The sequence below is a fragment of the Daphnia pulex genome, chromosome 3, assembly GCF_021134715.1.
Source record: "Daphnia pulex isolate KAP4 chromosome 3, ASM2113471v1".
Taxonomy (NCBI): domain Eukaryota; kingdom Metazoa; phylum Arthropoda; class Branchiopoda; order Diplostraca; family Daphniidae; genus Daphnia; species Daphnia pulex.
Genome location: NC_060019.1, coordinates 10,532,569 through 10,552,357, shown reverse-complemented (window position 1 = coordinate 10,552,357; position 19,789 = coordinate 10,532,569). Strand labels below are relative to the sequence as shown.

The following is a 19,789-nucleotide window of genomic DNA, read 5'->3' as shown; positions in this document are numbered from 1 at the left end:
ACAGCCACAAACGCACACACTTGTGTGTCAATTGAAATAGGACTGGCGTGCTGTAGTAGCTGTCGTGTGGGTGGAGTTGTTCCAAAGTCTCTTCTGAATTCACTGGGTCCAGAATGGACTCGCCGCTGTCCCTCCCTTTTATCTTATTTAGCTTCTTTGGTGGCAGTTGTAGGGAGAATGACAGAGTCTGTTATTTCGGGAGTTTAGGGGCCTCTGCGGCACACACGGGAGTGAGGGCAACGTGAGCGAAAGGAAAGAGAAGAAGAAGACAAAACTTGTTTGCGAGTATTTTGTATCAGAATTTTTTTAAAGAAATAAAAAATGAGAAAATAGGAAAAGAGAAAGAAAGAAGAAGAAGAAGAAAAAAAGGAAAAGACAAAGTTCGTGACTGTAGAATCGTCTGTTATTTATGTTAACGCAGACAATAAGTTTTCTCTCGTAGCGGTTTTTTTCTGCCGTGGAGCCCTGTGAGAAAGTGTTCGGCCTCTTTTATGTCCATCTTGATGTTTTCGTCTTCACATCTTCTTCCTCATCTGCCAGTGAAATATGTTTTGGAGCTCCGTGAGCTGCTCGTGATTTTATATGACTGTGTGGCTTTCTTTGATTCTCTTTTCTTTTTACAGACAGACAGACACACACACAGAGTCTCTCTCTTATCATTTTTCATTTTGGGGGCGATGTGCTGAACGTAGTAACTGCACCGTGTTGAAAGTACCTCGCCGGGACGCCTCATCGTTTCTGTTTCATTTCTTTTTGAACCCAAAAAATTTTCTTTTTCCGAATTTTTTTCATTCCCCTACAAATCCGTCAGTCCCGACTAACGCCGGGATGTTGGGTTACATGTTTATGGGCCGTCTGATGATAACCTCTGCTGCTCGAGCAGTCGGTTCCAACAGCAGCCCCAGCAAAGTAGAAAAAGAAGAAGAAGAACTTTTAGTATCGTGTTTTATTTTTGGAAAATGCTGTGAGAATATTTTATTTTTGAAACCAAAAAAAGGAGAATGAAAAATTTTGGGAAAGGAATCAAGAACAATCTTTTCGGTTCGGCCCAGGTCGTCTGGTAAAATAGACGGGATACTACACTATACTACACGGCCTATGGCTGGTTGGGCTCCCGGGTACCCACATAGTCGCTGTCGACTTGTTTCTTGCTCGTTCCATTAAGCTAATCACTGATAATCCCTTGCATGCTCCCTGTTTCCTCTCTCTCTCTCGTCCCACTAAGCTTCACTCTCTTCTTCTCTTCATTTGTTTATAAATAAAAATGGAAGGGATTTTCATGCCTGGCCATTACGTCACTTTTAGAGGCGACTGGAATCCTTCAAGAGGAGACAGAAGAGCAAAAAGGCGAAGTCGAAAGAATTATTGGAATATTTTATGGTGGATGAAGGAGAGAAGGAATCTGTAAAGTCATTAGTTCCCCTCACCGGCCTATTCATAGCCACACACACACACACACACACCCACCCACAGACAGGAGAGATTGCCGTCGCTTCAGGTCGCTCTTATTTTTTTTTTCTTTTTTTTCTTTCTCCCGTGGTCTGACGTGATCTGTTGCGTGAGCGAGTCTGTCTTGTCTGCCGAATATATATGTGTTCGGCAGAACCTCCGCGCGCCTATTCCCCACGCTCACATCAACGTGAAGAAATCTGTAACCGCACCGGAGGAATATAGACTGTATACCGAGAAACTCTAGAAAAAAAAGAGAGGTCGAAAGATTCCCGCGGCCGGAGTGGCACCGTAGAAGGTTACGGAAATATCAAAATGTGTTTGAAACGTCCCTAGTTGTACTCGTATAAAGTAGCGTGATCTCAGCCAGTGAAAAGAGAAAGGAAACCAGACCACACACACTTTGTAGTGCTCACAACAGTCTTCTTTCATTATTTATGGCCTAGAAAGAGAAGAAATGAAATGAAAAAAAAGAACTGGGTAATTTCCCTATTTTTGATCATTTCGAATAGCTTGAAATGTTTTATTCGACGGAGAATAAAATGGAAACACATTTTTTGGGGGGATAAATGGAAAATTTTCCGTTTGATACAACCGCAATCGTTTATTTGCTGGCTGACGTGACTGGTTGGCTCTTTTCACCAGTTTGCCGTTGGCCTTTTTTTCTTCTTCTTCTTTTTTTTTTGTCGGGAGAATCAACCGTTAAAGAGTAAACACACGTGTCGATTAGTCATGTTGGCTTGCACCTGTCTGAGCGATGGCAGTCGCCATTCGTTTCGCGGTGTATTTTTATTGTTTGTTCATTCCTTTCTCCATTTTTTCTCTTTCTCTCTCTTTCTTTCTTTCTCTCTTTCTTTCTCTCTTTGCTGAAATTGCCGGCCGTAAAAAGATATGCCCCCGGTCGCAGTCCGGCGAGACAAATCTGAGCGCCCACCCAGTCACATTGTCTGCGTGGCAATGAGTTTCTCCGGAATTTGGCAAGTGCGGTCGTCATGTAACGTCGCTGGCGACGGGGGTTATTACGCAAGCGGCAGTCGGCGGCAGCAGCAGCCATGCATACTGGGCGACATTTTGTAGTTGATACAGTCTACACACCTTGTGAACACGTCACGGGGCAGAGAGGAGAGAGAATCAAACGACTCCCGACTCGCGGTGGGCGAGCACTCGGAGCTCGTGAGAGAATTGAGGAGCTGCTGCACCCAACGGGAATTGAGGTCGGCTTATCAAACACACACACATACACGAAGCCGAGATTGAACACAAAAAGCTTCCCCCCCCCCCACCCTCCTCTCCCTGCCCGTAAGTAAGTGCGTACTTGTGCTCTACTGTACACACTAAATAGAACTTCAACTTTTATTTTTTTTTTTTTTTTTTTATTTTTCACGATTCTATTTATGAAGAAAAGGGACTTTAGCGATGCCATCTGTTCATTTTTATTTCCCCTTTTTTTCTCGTTCGTCTCATGCCCTTTTCGCTCTTTTGTCGGATTAATTGAGAGGAGTTTAGCTTTTTTTTTCGTGCGGATGGTTGGAAGGAGCAGTCAGAAACCCCACGCAGTGCGCCTCGAGTGTATCCGGGGAAGATTTGGTGATGAAGATGACGTTGAATCTCTTTTGGCGTATCGCTTCACCTTTATGATATACGGCTGATTATTTATGAAGTTCCCCCCGCTCCGTTTCAACCTCTCTTCGTGTAGAGTTTGGCAGTGGTTAGAAAGAGAGATGACATAAGACCTTCTCTTCTCCTTCGTGAGAGTTAATGAAGTACTTGTTGTTGCCTGCGTTCCTTTTTTCTTTCTTCATTGGCTGCCAGGCAAATCAAAAATTTTTCCTTTTTTATTTTTCTCGGCTGTTTTCGTGAAAAGAGATAAGTTTTGAATGGATAATATCAACCCGTCGGCTTGCAACACAAGTTCATTTTCTTTTCTTTTATTTCTCGACTTGTTTATTTATTTTGGTGTGTTGCAAGTTGTAGATCTTTTTACGGACGGGGCTCATCATTCAATATCGGATCTCTGTGTTAGCTGTAGACGACAGATAAACGAGCGTTTCTTTTTCGATTTCTTCGCCGTCATTTATTATCTCCTGTAGCTCTCTGGCTGCCCGTTTTCTTTCCTATTGGGCCCGTCTTTGAAATGTCATCAATCGTTACGGCTCGTAGATCTATCGAGATGACGATCATTTTGATCGTCCGAGTAGAAAAATAACTGGATGGTCCATGCGAGAATTTATTTTTTCTAGAAATTTATTTTTATTTTAATTTTAAAAATAACCTGCAATGGCTTTTATTATTATTATTATTATTATTATTCTTTGGGGATCTGCGGGAGGTCCTTCACGATGGAACGCGACTTTTGGGCCCACCATTATAACCTCTGGGTTCTTCTTTTTTTTCCCCCCTTTGAAGTTCTCTCGTGTGTGAAGAGAAGAGATTGGACTTTTGGCCTTGTTCACACACTTTGGACTTTTCTGATTTTTTTTTTTACTTCTTTATTTAAATAGAAGAATTTCGTTTGAAAACTCCCGCGCACCTCATTTTCCATGGCTATTTGCTCGAACTCGGTTTTCTATTTTGCCTCAACTTTTTTGTGCTGTGTGTGATGGCTCTCGTCTAGCGTTTGCCGAGTCGGGTCGTCTTGAGAGCAATCACGGGGTTTCCACCAATTGGGAATAATTTGTTGGCGCCGTGTTATCGATCAAAGTCACAGAAATTGATGGTAGCAAAAGGAGCCATTCAAGCCAGATGAGTTTGCTGCCGCTCCTTAAATAACTAAAAATATAAATTGAACAAGAAGAAGAAGAAAAAAGTACGAAACGAAGTAGGAGAGAGAGTTAATAGACTCGTCAGTTGGTTATCTCTCCATTTGAAGATCTCTGATGAGGTGCATTATCAAATGCTGTGAGTGGAATGGGCGTGTGTGTGTGTGTGTGTGTTAGTGCCCCCCTCCTCGGGATGACTGCAGGATGTTTCTATTTGAAAAGATGCGCGGCAGTAAATTACCTTTCGCCTTAGATTCCTGTCCGGTTTGCACACACCAATCATCGACACTAGACAAAAAAAAACCCTCGTCGCTTAAATATTTCACTCCCGTGTTTCTTGTCTCGTGTGTGTGTGTGTGTGTGTGCAGCTGTTGACGGTCTTAACTGCTCTCTGGGTTCCCACTCATCAAACGGATGGACTTGTTTCCCTCCACTTTTGTTATTTTCTTTTTTTTTCTTATTTCTTTCATTTCTCTCCCGATTCGTGAAAGTGAAAACGTTTCCATTAAAATATTTGAAAAAAAAAAGAACGTTGATGAGTTCGTTTTCTTTCTATTAACTGCTCAGCCCGCGGGCGCTCGTCTTCAACGTGTGCGTTCGAAAAAATCTCGTGTCGAAATCGGTGCTCATTTCAAGTCAAAAACGAATTGATGTTTAAATTTGTTTTTTTTTCTCTCTTTCTTTTAATAGGCACGATCAGGACTCGAGCCGTGCTGGATCGTGAAACTACGCCGCATTATTGGCTGACGGTGGTGGCCCAGGATCACGGCATCGTCACTCTTTCCGCTTCCATCGAAGTAAGTTCCTCTCCCCAAGTTTCCTTTAGATATATTTTACATCCGAGAACATGATTCAAGGAGAAAAAAATGAAATAAAGCTTTGTGGGCTTGTCTGGCTGGACAATAGGATTCCCCCCTCTTGTGCGTTCCGATTGACGATTTACGTTAGGTGGAAGAATATTTAACCCGTTCTAAACATGTGGTGCTACCAGACGATTCTGGTACCTGGGTTTTTTTTATTTCCTTTGATTTTGATTTGTCGCGTAGTATTTCAGGAAGGGGGGGAAGAACATTTCTTGGTGAGGTAAGAAAACCGAAATAGAAGAATTAAGAATGGTGACGGCGTCCTCCTCGCCACACTATATCGTGACCAGGCATTCTGATAGAAGCACGTACACCTGTGTGTGTTGTTTCCCCCCGTTCCGCACTCTGATCCATTCCGGTTGCTGGGCTGGATCGAGTCTTTTATCCCCCCCTCCCTTTTCCATTTCAGTTTTTTTATTTTTCAATGGGAGACGGGCAGCCGAACGATGGCGTCAGACAAAATTTTTTATTACGGATGTGTCGTAACTGAAAACACCAGAGGATTACCTCATTGATCCTCCAAGGGGGTTCCGTTCAAGAGTTGCTCTCATCCAGCCCGTAAAGATAAACAGTTTTGTGGTAATGGTGGTAGGATGGGAGGAGGTGGGGAGAGATTTCAAGAGAATCAAAAGTTTTTTCCACTTTCGATCTCTTTGTGATGATGGGGGTCGATGGTATCTGTTTATTGACTTTTATATCGAGTGCCTTGGCCAAATGAACGTTTTAATCCGAAGAGAGAAACACGACGGGCGAATCGAGTGGGCGATGAGCGTGTAGGATGTGAGTAGTTGAGCACTGCAATGTGGGGGGAAAGTTTTTAGGAGGACCCCATTCGTGATGTTTACAAATAAAGTTTTTCGGGCTAACGTGAATCTCTCTCTCTCGCTCTCCGGGTGAAATCGGCTCACGATCACGAGTTTACACCCAACCGTTTGCGATCGGAGAGTGAAGAAAAACGAAATTGAATTAGTCGATTGGATCACGAGCCCGTCGTGTCACGCTAATGATCCGCATCGTGTAAAAAATCAAAAATAAACTTTTTTTCTTGATTCTTTTTCCTCAAAGAAGAAAAAGTCGGAAAAATGATTTTGCCTATTCCATCGACGGGCCGATATCACACCGAAGGTGGGGGGCTGGTTCATATGGAAAATCGCGCTCGAAAAACGGCCGCGTGCAAAGTTGGAAAGTTGCGCTAGTGAAAGGGACGAGACGGACAGGCGACTAGCTTATCCACCTCCCCCCTTCATTTCAGCGTGAATGAACATTTTGTTGTTGGTGCGGGAGGCGGATTCCTTGGCCGACTGGTTCTTTTTTCTGTTTTTTAATTGTCCGATTGAAAACTCGTCGAGTCACGGAAGATTTATTGCCCGTCAGGATGAATTCCATGTGGGAACAGAAAAGGCAACACGATCCCAACCAGCTGACACAGCACGGCAACGTCTACAACACCAGTGTGTAAGAGTTGAGTTGGCCGGCGGCGATCAAGTACTTGTACTACATCGCCGCTCACTTAAAACTCACATCCATCGTCCATTTGCGGAGTTGGCTAGCGCGCCAAGTTTGAACAATGACTCGTGTAGAGAAACTCTTCCGGCTCTTTATGGCTGTATACCGTACCCCTTCTTCCCCCTGGCATTGACTTTTGATATCCAATCGACGTTGATCCGCATCGGGATTAACCCGAGTGGCGGAGTCGATTAACTTCGACCGTTTTTGATTGGATGGCTGGAAGCGGGGCGCCGCTTGCTCCATCCATCGCCGACGAATTCATCGCCGTCTGCCGAGCGAGGCTTTTAACGTGGCGTGTCGTTCATATTCAACGATTAAGACGTCGTCGACGTCGATCGTGACCGCCTTGGCCTCTTTTTTCTTTTTCTTTTTCTTCTCTTCATTACTTGTTTGGGAATTCCAGTCATTTATCGCCGTCATCTTGTTGTTGTTACGCTCCGACTAATTCGTTATTTTTTCCCCCCTTTTTTCCCTTTTTCTTTCTCGCCCAGGTATTTATAGAAGTTTTGGACGAGAACGATCACATCCCGCTGACGGCCGAGCCCGTCTACTGGGTCCACGTCGCCGAGAATTCGCCGCCCAAGACGCCCGTCGCCCGAATCACGGCCATTGACGGCGATCGCAATTCCAGGCTGACCTACCAGCTCAAAGCCGGAAATCCGCAGTCTCTCTTCGACATTGATCCCAACACCGGTACGTACGCCATTTCTCTCTCAAATCAAAATGAAATTTTTAAGAAGGAACAAAAAAAAAATGACGCCAACACCATCATCAATGCTCCGTTGAGCTTTTTGAGTACATGTTAATCTATTAGAAAGCCAATAACTTTGGAGATTGAAAAAGAAAATGAGAAGATAATAATTCTTCCGATCGGATTTCCCAGCACAGTCCGATTGAGCTCAAGAATTTTCATATTATTCCCCCCCCCCCCGTGTCGCTATTTCCTAACGATATGAAAAACATTAAGGAGAAAGTGAGGGGCATGTGTAAGCCGACTAAAGAAGAAGAACCGGCAGTCCCGAAAAAAAGCAAAACGACTCGTACAACATTTAAGAGAGTCTGTAGAGTGTATCGCGTATATATAATCTTAAGGGCGGATAGTAACAGGAACTTAATCCGGACACGGCCCCTCCGTTGTGCTCCTCCTGGAGTCGACATCTCATTACTCAGTAAACGTGGCTGGAGGATACAACTACTACGCCGGAGTGAAGAGGGGTGGAGTAGGGTGGAGTAGGAGGGGGGAGAACAAGGATAGAGAATCCGGTCTTGCCAGCAGCTTCTACATTTTCCCTTTGAGTATTTTTTTGATTTCTTTTATTTATTGGCTGGGCTCGTCTATATGTGTGTGTGAGGGAAGTAAGCGAGCAAGAGGGAGAGACTTGATTGAGTCTTTACAAGTTCCGAGAGTTGCTCGTCGCTCTTTTCTCCGGCTGGGAAAGAAAGAGAGAGAGAGAAAAAAAGTAGGATGGAAACGGAGAGATCATGGCAATGATTGACCCTGCAGGTATATATACAGCCACGGAATATCTCTCCTCCTCGTGCTCGGCGTGATGAACCCAATTACGTATTCGGACACGGCCGACACACACTCTGTGGCTGAGAGAGAGACTCATTCCACTCGGTTAGGAGCATTTGCCAAGAGAGTCGTATCATCTAGGTAGGGGGTAGTAGTACCTACTACTCCAGCAATTGCTGGAACTCTGTAAAAAACTTTTTCTTTCTTTTTTGTTCCTGATTTTCTGTCCTGATGTTACCACGAAATTGGGGAGGGTGGCAAAAGACCTTCTCACCCCTGCGACTTGGTTGTCGCCGGACCGATCGATCGACTTTAGTCTACTACTACTCCCACCCACCGACGCTCTCTCTTCTCTATCTATACTTTGACAACGTTGTCGTGTTAATCCTATATCTAAATACTGGGTCGTGATGTGAGGGGGGGGGGTCGAGAAGAGGGTGGGGGGGGACATGTAACCGGGCCGAGCCCACGCGCCATCATATACAAGAAGAAGAACCTCGTGATTCAATATGATTCCCTCTCTACGCCATGGCTGTTTTCTATGCGCTACAGGGTTTCCTTGGAGTCCTTTTCTCTTTTATAATATCTTCCCTTTTGACATGGGTATATATCGAACGTCCGAGAGACTATAGAGTGTGTTACACTGTATGACTAATGTCACATTTGTTTTGTCTCTTTTTTTTTTGTTTCGATTTTCTTTTCCCTTCCGGGTGGATGTCCACGCAGGCAATATCACGACTACTGGAAGGCGCCTGGATCGAGAGAATTTGACGGAACACATTCTGGAGGTAAGACACAAATTCACTTTTCTTCTTCTTCTTCTTCTCTTTCATTTTCGGTGGAAAAAAGAGACGACGTCGACGACGCATCTGGTTTCCATTGAAACATCTAAAAATGGTGTCTGCGGGGGAGAAAGTCTCTCTCTCTCGCTTATCTAAATGTAGCCGGTCCCTGTATCTTATACGAGAGAGAGAGAGAGAGCAAGCTGGGCAACAACATCCAACTGTTCCTGCTGGGGAGCAGTCGGTGTTGGTGAACGCCGCCAACCCACGCTTGGGGGCCATGGGGGCCATGGGGGGGAGGAGAAGGAGGTGTAGAGTCTATAGGGGAGAGGTTTGTTCAGCAGGATCCAATAAAGACATTTTCTTTTTTTCTTTTTCTTCTTCCTACTCCGTTGTGATTCCATTTTCCTCGAGTTGGAGTGTGTGGACGAAATTGGATTGATATCCCAGGCATATTCACATACTTTTCTCTCTCCCCCCAGCCCGATTTTTCCGTGTTTATTACGGGAGGGAAAGAGGTGGTGGGGGGGAGAGAGATAGGCAACAACTTGGTCGATTCGTCCATTTGATGCTTAACTTCATATTGATTCCACAGTTTCTGACAATAGAAGTTTGATGTCTCCTTCTTTTATACATAAATGCCGGGCAAAGAATGTCAAATCAAAGGACTTAATCTCTATTCTCAACTGGGTCATGGCAAAAAAAAAAAGAATGTGCCTTGTCTGTCGTCGTGATGTAACACAAAAGAAAAAGCGTCTATAGGATCCACTTAATTTTTGGGATTTTTCTCGGCTTTTATTTTTTATTTTTTTCCCGGTCGAACGTATGTATAGCGCCGTCTCGGCTGCTCTCACACTAATCCGTTACGCCGGGGCAGAAAATGCCAAACTCGACTCTTTTTTTGTTTTGTTTTTCTTGTTTTTTCTTGGTATCCATCGGGCCGCCTATCATCGATCTGCCCAGTAGTGCATTAACTTTCGATTTGCAGAGGCACGTTGATTTTATACAAACACGACCCCATTTTTCGTTCGATATTCTTTTATATGCAAGCGTCCCCCTCCGTCTTAATGGGAGAGAGAGAAAATGAAAATGAAAAAGAAAAAAGAAAATCAAAGCAAAACAAGAAGTGGTCGAGTGGCGCCACGCGGATGCATACACACATAATATATATTCGTTAGTCATTAGCATAGAACGTAAAGTTCTTCTCCCGGAGTGGGAAATCAAAGAAGTTGCACACAGTAGACAAGGAGAGTTTTTGAGAGTTGAAAAAAGTTTTTGTTGCCTTAATGGAAGTTTGGCAGACAGGGAATTAGCAGCGCTCGGTGCTCTACAAACGTGAAAGAACACGCCAAAGGATGGAGGGAACGGAAGGAAGCCGAGAGGAGCTTTCGTTTTGGCATGGGGGGGAATGGATGGCTGGAAATCTAGTAGCTGCTTGCTTTTCTCCTCCTTCTCGCACCGAGTTGATTGTTTGAAGCTCTGAAATATTCAGTCACAAGGCCAATGTTACGAGTCTGTGCTTTCTCTCTTCTCTCTCTCTGCAACTCTCTGCGACGCCATCCAATATTTCTCGCCCGGGTTTTTGCTCGTGTTCAAGTTTCGTCGTTTTCATTTATTTTCTCCCGCTTCCGGCAAGGAAGCGTGGGATGCTGTGCTGTGCTGCATGTATACTCCTCTCTCCTTCTGTTCCATCTCTCTCTTTACTCCTTTTCTCCGACGACGAGTCGTTTAAGAATAGAAAAGGATGGGATGGGCGAGGCCAATGAGGAGAAATTCCCGAAGCGGAAGTGTTCCCCGCTGTTTCCATTCGCCTGATGCATCTTTTCCCAGGATCCGCAGCCCGGCAGCGCAAAAAAAAAATGAAGGGGGAAGGGGGATCGATTCGAATGTTGTACGATGTATGGATTTTGTTTTGGGAAAGATAAAAAAAAAAAGATTTTGGGAAAGATAAAAAAAAAAAGAAACACAAAAAGTTGATGTTACTAGTAGGGGGGACAGCGAAATGAAAGATGTCCTGTCTTGTAACTTTCAAACTTTTGGTTTTTTGGTTGGTCTCTCTTGTCCAATTGTTAATCAACAATTTTGGCGTCGTCCTCACTTTATTTTTTTTTTTGGCTTGTTCATTCCTTTTATTTCTAGGTGATGGTGATTGACAACGGCAATCCGACGCTTTCATCCAGCACGCGCGTCGTGGTGACGGTCGACGACGTTAATGACAACGCCCCAGAGTTTCTCGAGCGCTTCTACAAGATTCAAATTCCGGCCAGCGTCATCTCTCATCCGGAAAGCGCCGTCCTTCAGGTATTGAAATTCAATTCATTTCGGAATGTCGACTTTTCGGGAATCGGCCAAAAGTCGCCTATCCCCGTCGACCAGAACCAAACCGAGTGGAGGGACACGAGAGAGATAGATAACAATTACGAAAAGGAAAAGACGGCAATTAAATGAAAAGGAAAAAGAAGCAAATGTCTCCCGACTCTTCCGGCAGACATCTGCCGAGCTAAGAAAAACAAGCGGTCCGTGATCGTCTGTTTTATTTCCACTTTTTTTTTTTTTTTTGGTTTGGTTTGGGGTGGCCTGGTTCTTTGCAACATCCGCCGTGAAACGGACGGGCCGGGACCGCCAGGGCTTATATTAGGCATTTTCACGTGCCAAGAGATTAATCGGTCGTTTAATGTTTAACACAGCGAAAACGACTGACAGATAAGAAAGAAAAGAAAGAAAGAGCGGAGACGAAAGAGAGAAAAAGATCGGTGGGCGCCACGTAAAATAAAACCCCGCAGCCCTGGCACTGGCACTGGCTGCACGGTGTAGTATATCCTTAACTAGAATCCGCCGCACGAAATTTTTATTTTGAGCTCTCTCTTTCTGTCTTTCTCTCTTGTTGTTGTAACGGTGAGCGTTTCTGGCAATCTGACAGGAACGGGGAGGGGCGGATAGTCTTGGAGAGTTGATATTCAATTTGAAATTCCCGGTGTTGTCACGATTAGGATTTAGTAAATGCTACTACCAGTCCCTACTCCCAAAGAAGCTTATGCAAACTGGTATTCAAATTTCGTGCGTCTTGGGCTCTGCGCCTCGTGTCGATCCGCCGAAAACAAAGGGCGGATGACAAGTCACGCGCGAAACAATCGGGGAATTGGTTTGTTTGATGATAGCATTTCGTGTGGCATTTCTGTTTATTCCGGGACAATAGCAAACGTGGGATTGGTTGGTGTAGTTTTTATATAAAATCGTCATTATTATTCAATGACGACGAACAAATGATGCGAAAAGGTTTTTTTTTTCTTTTTTCCCCCTAAATTCCCCATTCCGGCGGATCGTCACGAACCGACTCAACCATTCTTGCTTTTAAATTGGGACAATCACGGCGAAATGCTCGCGCGGAAAATGCCCTCGCTATCATTTTGATGATGGACGATTTCCTCTTTCATCTATTTGAATGTTTGCTTACATTCCGCCTTATCCGACATGAGATTTATCTCATCCGGAATCACGCCGGCTTTTCCGTCTTGCGTAGGACAAAACCAAGGGAATGTTGCCTGTCACTCGGCTCCCCCACGGTCTCATCCCGGTTCCCGACAAATTGACTTTGAAATACTTTTGACGTTATCGCCCAAAGTCGACATGTTTCAATTGCGAAAAATTTCGTCCCGGCCAGTCCCGGATGATTTTTTCCATTTTCCATTTTTCCCGGATTCTTTGGCGAGTATATTTTCCCATCAGGGGCGGCGGCAGCACTTGGGAGACACACGTCAAATGTTGCCGAGAAGAATTTTCTGCAAGACAAGACGGGCGGCCATCTGTGAGCTCTCGTGTCTTGTTATTCGGATGAGGGGAGTTTCCCGTCGCGCCAAGCGTTTGCCATGTCAACTGGTGAACAACAATAATCACAATGATTAAGACGATAATCATAAGGTTTTCCCCATTTTTTTTGTTTTCCCCCTACGATGGCTGCTCTTCGAAGGGAGTCAAAGAAATGGCGAAGAAGAAGAAGACTGATGACATTGCAGAGACACTTGTCTGCTGCACAAGGGCCGGCCACAAAACATGACTAATGAGACTCCTTGTCTCACAGTGTGTGCGTCCTCGGTGCTCCTGCATAACAATTATCCTCACCCAGTCACCAGTCTTTTTTGTTGAATAGCTATTGATTTACTCGCAAAGATATCCCGCCCACTCTTAGGTCGCCCGCCCCCCTTTTTTTTCTTTCCAACTCGAAAAATCGCAAGCATCATCCGAATTCAATTAGTGCGTCATGATTGTCTGCTTCGTCCAAGAGTGTGGAAGTAAAAAAAAAGGGGAAAAAAAACGAACTGGGCGTTTCCCACCTTTTGTTCCTTTTAGATTCTATCCAGCGGCTTGAAAATGCAATGGGAAAAAAGAAGGAAAAAAAACTTGAAAGAATTTTTAGGTTTATTTTATTTTATTTTTCCTTTTCAAATTTATTTTTTGTTTGAAAGACAACAACACTCACTTTGGCCTCGCTCAATGACTCTAATTTTCCTTGGGTGGCAATCACAAAGTCATCACTCCGGTCGGCGGCTGTCTGCCGCCGACACGTGCTTCAATCATTCTTGGACTCGCGATGCAAGTCCGCCATTTCCCCATTTGACGCCGACGTCAATCATTCGTCATATTTCACTTTTCTGTTTTTTTATTTTTTTTTTTTGCTTTGGCTGGTTGTCTTCTTTCAATTAATTTTGATGAATCCGTTGGAAACGGTTTTGGAATTGTGTGGGTGGCGACGACAGTAGTAGTGGTCCCCCCTTGATGTTGCGCTCGATCGAAATAATTAGCATGTCACATCATCTGTGGTCTGTTGTCAACGCAGAACGAAACGGAGGAATGGCTCGATCCAGAGTCCAACAGTCCAACAGAGTCCAACAGCACCAGTTTGTGGATCACTTCGCGGCTGGACAATCTGCTGGGCAGTCCAGTCTTCAGGGTAAGGCCTCCTCCCCAACAAAAAAACAAAATCCGAATAGGAGGACAATTTCAAACCAAATTTGGGAAAATCACTTTCGGTGTAGTAGTTTCTTTTCTTTTCTCCCCCTTTTCATTAATTATTTCCTCCCCTTTATGGGCTTCACTTTTCTGCTCTTCTCTTCTTCTTTTGGCTTTTTTTTCTGGAATTTCGGGTGTCGACTTGAAGTAGGTAGTCCTGTAGGAGAGACACCCCCCTGAAGTCTGTATGTACTTGTTCCATCATTCTTCATCTTCCTTTTTATTTTTTTTTTTCATTTCTGGGTTGAGATTCTTGGTGGCATGGCGTGCCCTCTTCTCCTACATATTATATAACCCATTCTTTTTCATTGGGAGAAAAATCTCAAAACGACACGGAACAAAAGGATTGGAATCCTAAGGAGGAATCATAAAAAGTAAAAAAAAAAAAAAAAAAAGAGAAATAAAGTTGGAATGGTCATTATATTGTGCTGGTCGACGGCCAGGCGACACAGACACAACACAATGATGAGACCAGAGAGACCTTAACAATCGTCGTATCATCCCTCTAGTGGTGCATGAGATGTACTTTTTTTGATTTAACTTCTTCTTTCTTTCTTTATTATTTTTATCCTTTCCATCGTGTGTCGTCGTCCCTTTTGGCTTCCAGGAGCAGCTATGAGCAACACACAAAAACACGTAAAAAAGAAGAATGGAGAAGACGAGAAGGAAAAAACTTCTTTTCATCATGAAACTTCTCTTTTTCATTTTTCTTTTTTCTTCTCGGACTTGAATTTCTTTGTTTGGGTCCTGTCAAACTGTCTTCTTCTCTTTCGCTGGTAGTTTTCCTTCGGACAAGTGCCTTACAATTGGAAACCGTGCGTGAAAGTTACACACACACACGGCATCAGTTGGCTACCTGAGAACATGTTGGTGTCTTCACCTATTCACTCACTTTTTCTCTATTACATCCCATTTTCTTTTTTTGTATTTTCTCTCTATTTCTTCTTCTTTTTCTTCTTCTTTATTTTCCCCTTTTCCAACTGCATTTATTTTTGGGGTTCTTTTAGATTGGCATTGTTCCCGGTATTCTCCGTTCTGGATGGTATCTTTCGTTTTGTTTCCATTTTTGATACCCTCTTTTGTTGGGTCTCTCATTTCGTTTACATTCTTGATATTTTCTTCCGTCTCTCGGCGAGGAAATAACAAAACAAACCACCAATGAGGGCCAATCACACGATATTTGTTTCGGGATGGTTGTGTCCTTCTCCCAACGGATGTTTTTTTTATTTTATTATTTTTATTTTTCCATCTTTAATTTTTCACCTACACCTTTTATTATTATTGTTATTATTATTATTTCTTCTCGTCTTCTGTAGTTTGGGAAATCGGTGCGGGAGAGAGAGAAAAAAATAACCAAATAACTCGTTAAAAAAAAACAGCGAAAGGGAAATGAAATAAAGAAGTACTAATGCATTTGACATGGTGTTTGCGCGTACAGGTGGAAGCACTCGACCGAGACGCTGGCGAAAATGGCCGCGTCGAATACAGCCTGATGGAGACGGCCAGCACCAAAGGCCGCTTCCGGATTCATCCGCACAGCGGCATCGTCTACGCCCAGAAGAGCCTCGCCGCCGGACAAGAGTTCTCCTTCAGCGTAAGTTTTGGCTATTTTTTATTGTTTGAACGGACAATCTCGACGAAACGTCGACCGGTTTTGGTATATCCGTTTTCGAGTTCTTCTTCTTCTTCACGTTTCACCAGAGTCGGCAAAAAGTTTTTCCTGGTCGCTCATCTTTCCCCTTGTTGTCGATTGTTTCTTCTTATTCTCCCCACTCGACTGCATTTGGCAGCAGCTCCAAGTTTAGCGGCCCCGGCGACTAACGGGATCGAATGGCCGTTAGGCGTTTGATGTCGGACAAAGTCTCGGTGTGACAGCGGCAGGGCCATTCGTCGCGAGTTATTGGCCGCCTTGGAGTCTTTACGACCGGTTTAATGAATCCATTCAATGCTAATAGAGCCAATGCAGAGTGGGCGAGAGAGAAAAAGAGAGAGAGTCCAAGTTAAGGCTGTGAAAGAGGTCGTTTCAACATGCCGGCCTAATACAGATAGAAATCGATCCGCTAGTTTAGATTCCTTTTTTTCCATTTTATTTTGGTATTTTATCGTCCGCATTTGATGTTTCCCTTTTCTTTTGTTCCTTTGGAGATTCCGATACGCCTTTGTTGTTGTTGTTGTTGTTGTTCTAATGGCGTTATTTTTACGAATGGCGGTCTATAAATGAATTTTGTTTTTATTTTTTTTTTCCTTTTTGTTTAAGGTCCGAGCCAGCGACCGAGGCCGCCCGGCTCGCAATGCCACCACCCGCGTTTCAGTGGCCGTCATCGGAGTGCCTTCGCAATCGGCCAATCCGCCCGAGCTGAGCACGGACAACAGCCGCCGAGCTGACGTCATGGAATCCGATCCTGTCGGTCACGCCGTCGCCTTCATTACCGCCAACGACCCCGACGGCGACATGTTGTGGTACAAGATCGAAGGTCTGTTTTGGCTTGTTGCTTTTCGTTTTTCATTTATTATTTCTTTTTAATCCTTGCAGCCCGATCCGATTTCACACCTTTTCTTTTTTTAAAGAAAAATTGAGCTAATATATGTAAATTAAATTCATTTTTTGGTATTTATTGCGGGTGGACAGATGGAAATATCGGCGACAAATTCGCCATGCAAACAACGGGCAACGGCAAAGTTTACGTGGCCCAGCCGCTCGACTGGGAGCAGCAATCCTCTTATTCGCTCAACATTAGCATCACCGACGGCCACAACACCATCTACACTCAGGTTTCCATTTCTTTCGCTGACTTTTCTGCTCGTGTTGGGGAGGAACTCGGTCATCTAATCCGGCGGACATTGGATTCCCTTTTGTTTTGTTTTGTTTCGATTGCACAGCTGGAAATAACGGTCCTCGATTTCAACGATCACCCGCCCGTTTTCTCTGAACAACATTATCGAGCCGAAGTGTCTGAGAACGCCGAAGTTGGGGCGGAGATTATCACACTCAACGCCACCGACGCCGACCAGGACAAGAGAGTCTTTTACGCTCTCCACGCCGCTTCCAGCGCTTCCTCATTACGAAAGTTCAAAGTGGATTCCATACGCGGTGTCGTCACTTTGGCTGAGAAACTTGACCGGTAAATAGAGAACTAAACTCACAGCTTTCCAACCGGACACCCAACGCCATATTGGCGGAGGAAATTGTCCGGTTCGGAGAAATCAGAAATCAGCGGATCAATTTGGCTTACATAACTTGTTTTGCACACAACAGGGAAACGATGGCTCAACATTTGCTGACGGTGTCCGTCAAAGACCAAGGGACGCCGTCCAAGCGCAATTTCGCCCGCCTGTTGATCGACGTGACGGATCACAACGACCACACTCCCGAATTCATGTCGGAACTGGTGCAGGTGCGCATCTTCGAGACGGCCGCCGTCGGCTCGGTGGTGACAGTCATGCTGGCCATCGACAAGGACCGCGGCGTCAACGCCAAAGTGACGTATTCCATTAGCTCCGGCAATGTGGGCGGGGCCTTTGTCATCGAGCCCGACTCGGGTCTCATCCGCGTCAATCAACCGTTGGACGTCGGCACGGCTCACGAGTACATGCTGGTAGTGAAGGCTTCTGATGGAGGTTCGCCGTCACTTTCGACCTCTTGTCGAGTCCACATTCTCGTCACTATGGCCGAGAACGATCCCCCCAAGTATGAAACAGGATTTTTTTGTTAGTTGTAGTTGTTGTAGTTGTTGTTACAAGGAACCTCGTTAAAAGTTTTTAGTTCCAAACTTGTTTTTCTCGTTCGGATTTGTTATTTTGTTTTTTGTTTTTCTTCCTGCCCAGATTCTTGCAGAGCGAATACACGGCGGACGTGTTCGAGGATGCCAGCGGCGGGACTTTTGTGATTCAAGTCGAGGGTAGATCCATCTCGAGCTTGTTGTTCGAGATCACCGACGGCAACGGCGACGGCTCCTTCACCATCAATCCCAGCACGGGCATCATTGTCGTGTCGCCGAGAGGTGGACTCGACTACGAAACCACCAAGCACTACAATCTGAGCATCAGCGCCATGAATATGGTACGTGTCTGCTATGTAGATCTGTCATGCCGAGTCTAAGAGCTGGAAAGAGAGAGAGAAAGTGTTGTGTCTTGAACATTTGTTGCCACGCCCTAATCATTCATTCGCTTCATTTGTTGATTACAGGCCGGCTCATCAGCTCGTTGCCTGGTACATGTGCACGTATCGGACGTCAACGATAATTCGCCCACTTTCAGCCAGGAGCTGTACGAAGGGACGATCTCGGAGGCGGCTGCGGCCGGATCGCTGGTCTTCCAGCGCTTGTCTTCCGCTCCGCTGGTCGTTTCGGCTCGAGATGGCGATTCCGGAGTCAACGCCCTCCTTTCGTACGACATTGTGGAGCCGAGGGCCGCCCAACTTTTCGCAATCGACTCCAATACGGGCGCCGTGCGGACGCTGGCCCCGCTCGATCGCGAGCAGCTGGCCCGCGTCGAGTTCACTGTCCAGGTGTCAGACCATGGCCGCCCGAGGCGCAACTCGGATCAAGTGGCCCGTGTCAGCATTGTCATCACGGACGTGAACGACTCGCCGCCGAAATTCATCGGCCAGCAGCTGCCGTACAGCGCCTCGCTGCTTTTGCCGACGTTCGCCGGAGTGGCCGTCGTGCGGGTGCGGGCGGAAGACCCTGATGTCGACATTAATTCGACGCTCACTTACGAGATAACGGGCGGTAATGGAGCCGGCAAGTTTTCCATCGACAGACGAACGGGCTGGATCAGCGTCTCCGACGCCGACGGCCTGTCTGCCAGCAATTTCTACACGCTGGAGGTGGGCGTCAGCGACGGCAAGTTCAGCACGGCCACCAAAGTGGAGATCCAGCTGGAGAAGATGCTGGCGTCAGGGCTGGCCTTCGCTCAGGACAAGTACACGGGCTACGTGACGGAGAACAGCACCCGCGGGGCGACGACCATCGTGGCCCTCAACGTCCTGGGCACCCACCTCAACGAGCACGTCACCTTCTCCATCCTGAATCCGCAGGGCCTGTTCCAGGTGGGCAGCACTTCGGGCGTTGTCCAGGCCATCGGCCAGGTGCCTTTCGACCGTGAAGTCCAGCCGCGTTACGTCATCGTCGTCGAGGCGAGGAGCGAGCGTGGCGACGGCGAGAAGCCCCGCATCGCCCACACTCGCGTCGAAATCGAAGTCACCGATATCAACGACAACCGGCCGGCCTTTTTCAATTTGCCTTACTACGCCGTCGTCTCCTCCGAGGCCCCCAAAGGCAGCGTCGTCACCAAAGTGAGTACATTGCCGATTTTTGATTGAATTACCGGGCCCGCTTCATCGGCTGCCGGACTTAACACCACCACCCCCTGGCCACCTTATTGATTAATCGAATCATTCAATTAGGTCCAGGCCATGGACAAGGACGTGGGCGAAAACGGCGACATCCGCTACGAATTGCTGCGCGGCAGCGGCGAATTGTTCAGGGTAGACCGGCGGACGGGCGAGATTTTGCTGCGCCACGTCCTGGAAGGCCAGCAGGGTCACAGCGACTACGAGCTGGTGGTGGCGGCCTACGACGGCGGCACGCCTCCGCTCTCATCGGAAGCTCTGGTCCGCGTCAAAGTCGTCAGCAAGAGCCAGCCGGTGTTTGGCCAGCAGTACTACTCGGCCTCGGTCCTGGAAAGCGCCGATCCACTTTCACCCGTCCTCAGCGTCCAGGCGTCGAGCCCCTCGGGCCGGCAATTGATCTACTCGATCGTGTCGGGCAACGAGGGCGAGGAGTTTGCCGTCGATTTCAACACAGGTCCGTACCACAACAACAGCGCCGGTTGTTGTTGTTTTCTTGTCTTGTCTGCTGTTCACATCCGTCCATCCATCACTCGTTGGCTTTTCACCCCTCC

General features: G+C 46.1%; 1 protein-coding gene across 6 annotated transcripts in view; it reads left to right on the top strand.

Moving 5' to 3' along the window:
* LOC124191440 (fat-like cadherin-related tumor suppressor homolog) overlaps positions 1-19,789 on the top strand; it is a 67,388-nt gene that overhangs the window by 32,731 nt on the left and 14,868 nt on the right. For 5 of the 6 annotated variants that reach the window (XM_046584643.1, XM_046584644.1, XM_046584648.1 and 2 more), the window contains exons 6-18: positions 4,899-5,005; positions 7,072-7,273; positions 8,823-8,884; positions 11,018-11,179; positions 13,713-13,826; positions 15,324-15,479; positions 16,143-16,359; positions 16,515-16,657; positions 16,766-17,007; positions 17,142-17,573; positions 17,711-17,945; positions 18,072-19,181; positions 19,293-19,692. In XM_046584643.1, coding sequence (XP_046440599.1) covers positions 4,899-5,005; positions 7,072-7,273; positions 8,823-8,884; positions 11,018-11,179; positions 13,713-13,826; positions 15,324-15,479; positions 16,143-16,359; positions 16,515-16,657; positions 16,766-17,007; positions 17,142-17,573; positions 17,711-17,945; positions 18,072-19,181; positions 19,293-19,692 — 3,582 coding nt within the window. The remainder of the gene's footprint in view (positions 1-4,898; positions 5,006-7,071; positions 7,274-8,822; positions 8,885-11,017; positions 11,180-13,712; positions 13,827-15,323; positions 15,480-16,142; positions 16,360-16,514; positions 16,658-16,765; positions 17,008-17,141; positions 17,574-17,710; positions 17,946-18,071; positions 19,182-19,292; positions 19,693-19,789) is intronic. The other variant, XM_046584645.1, reaches the window with a different exon arrangement.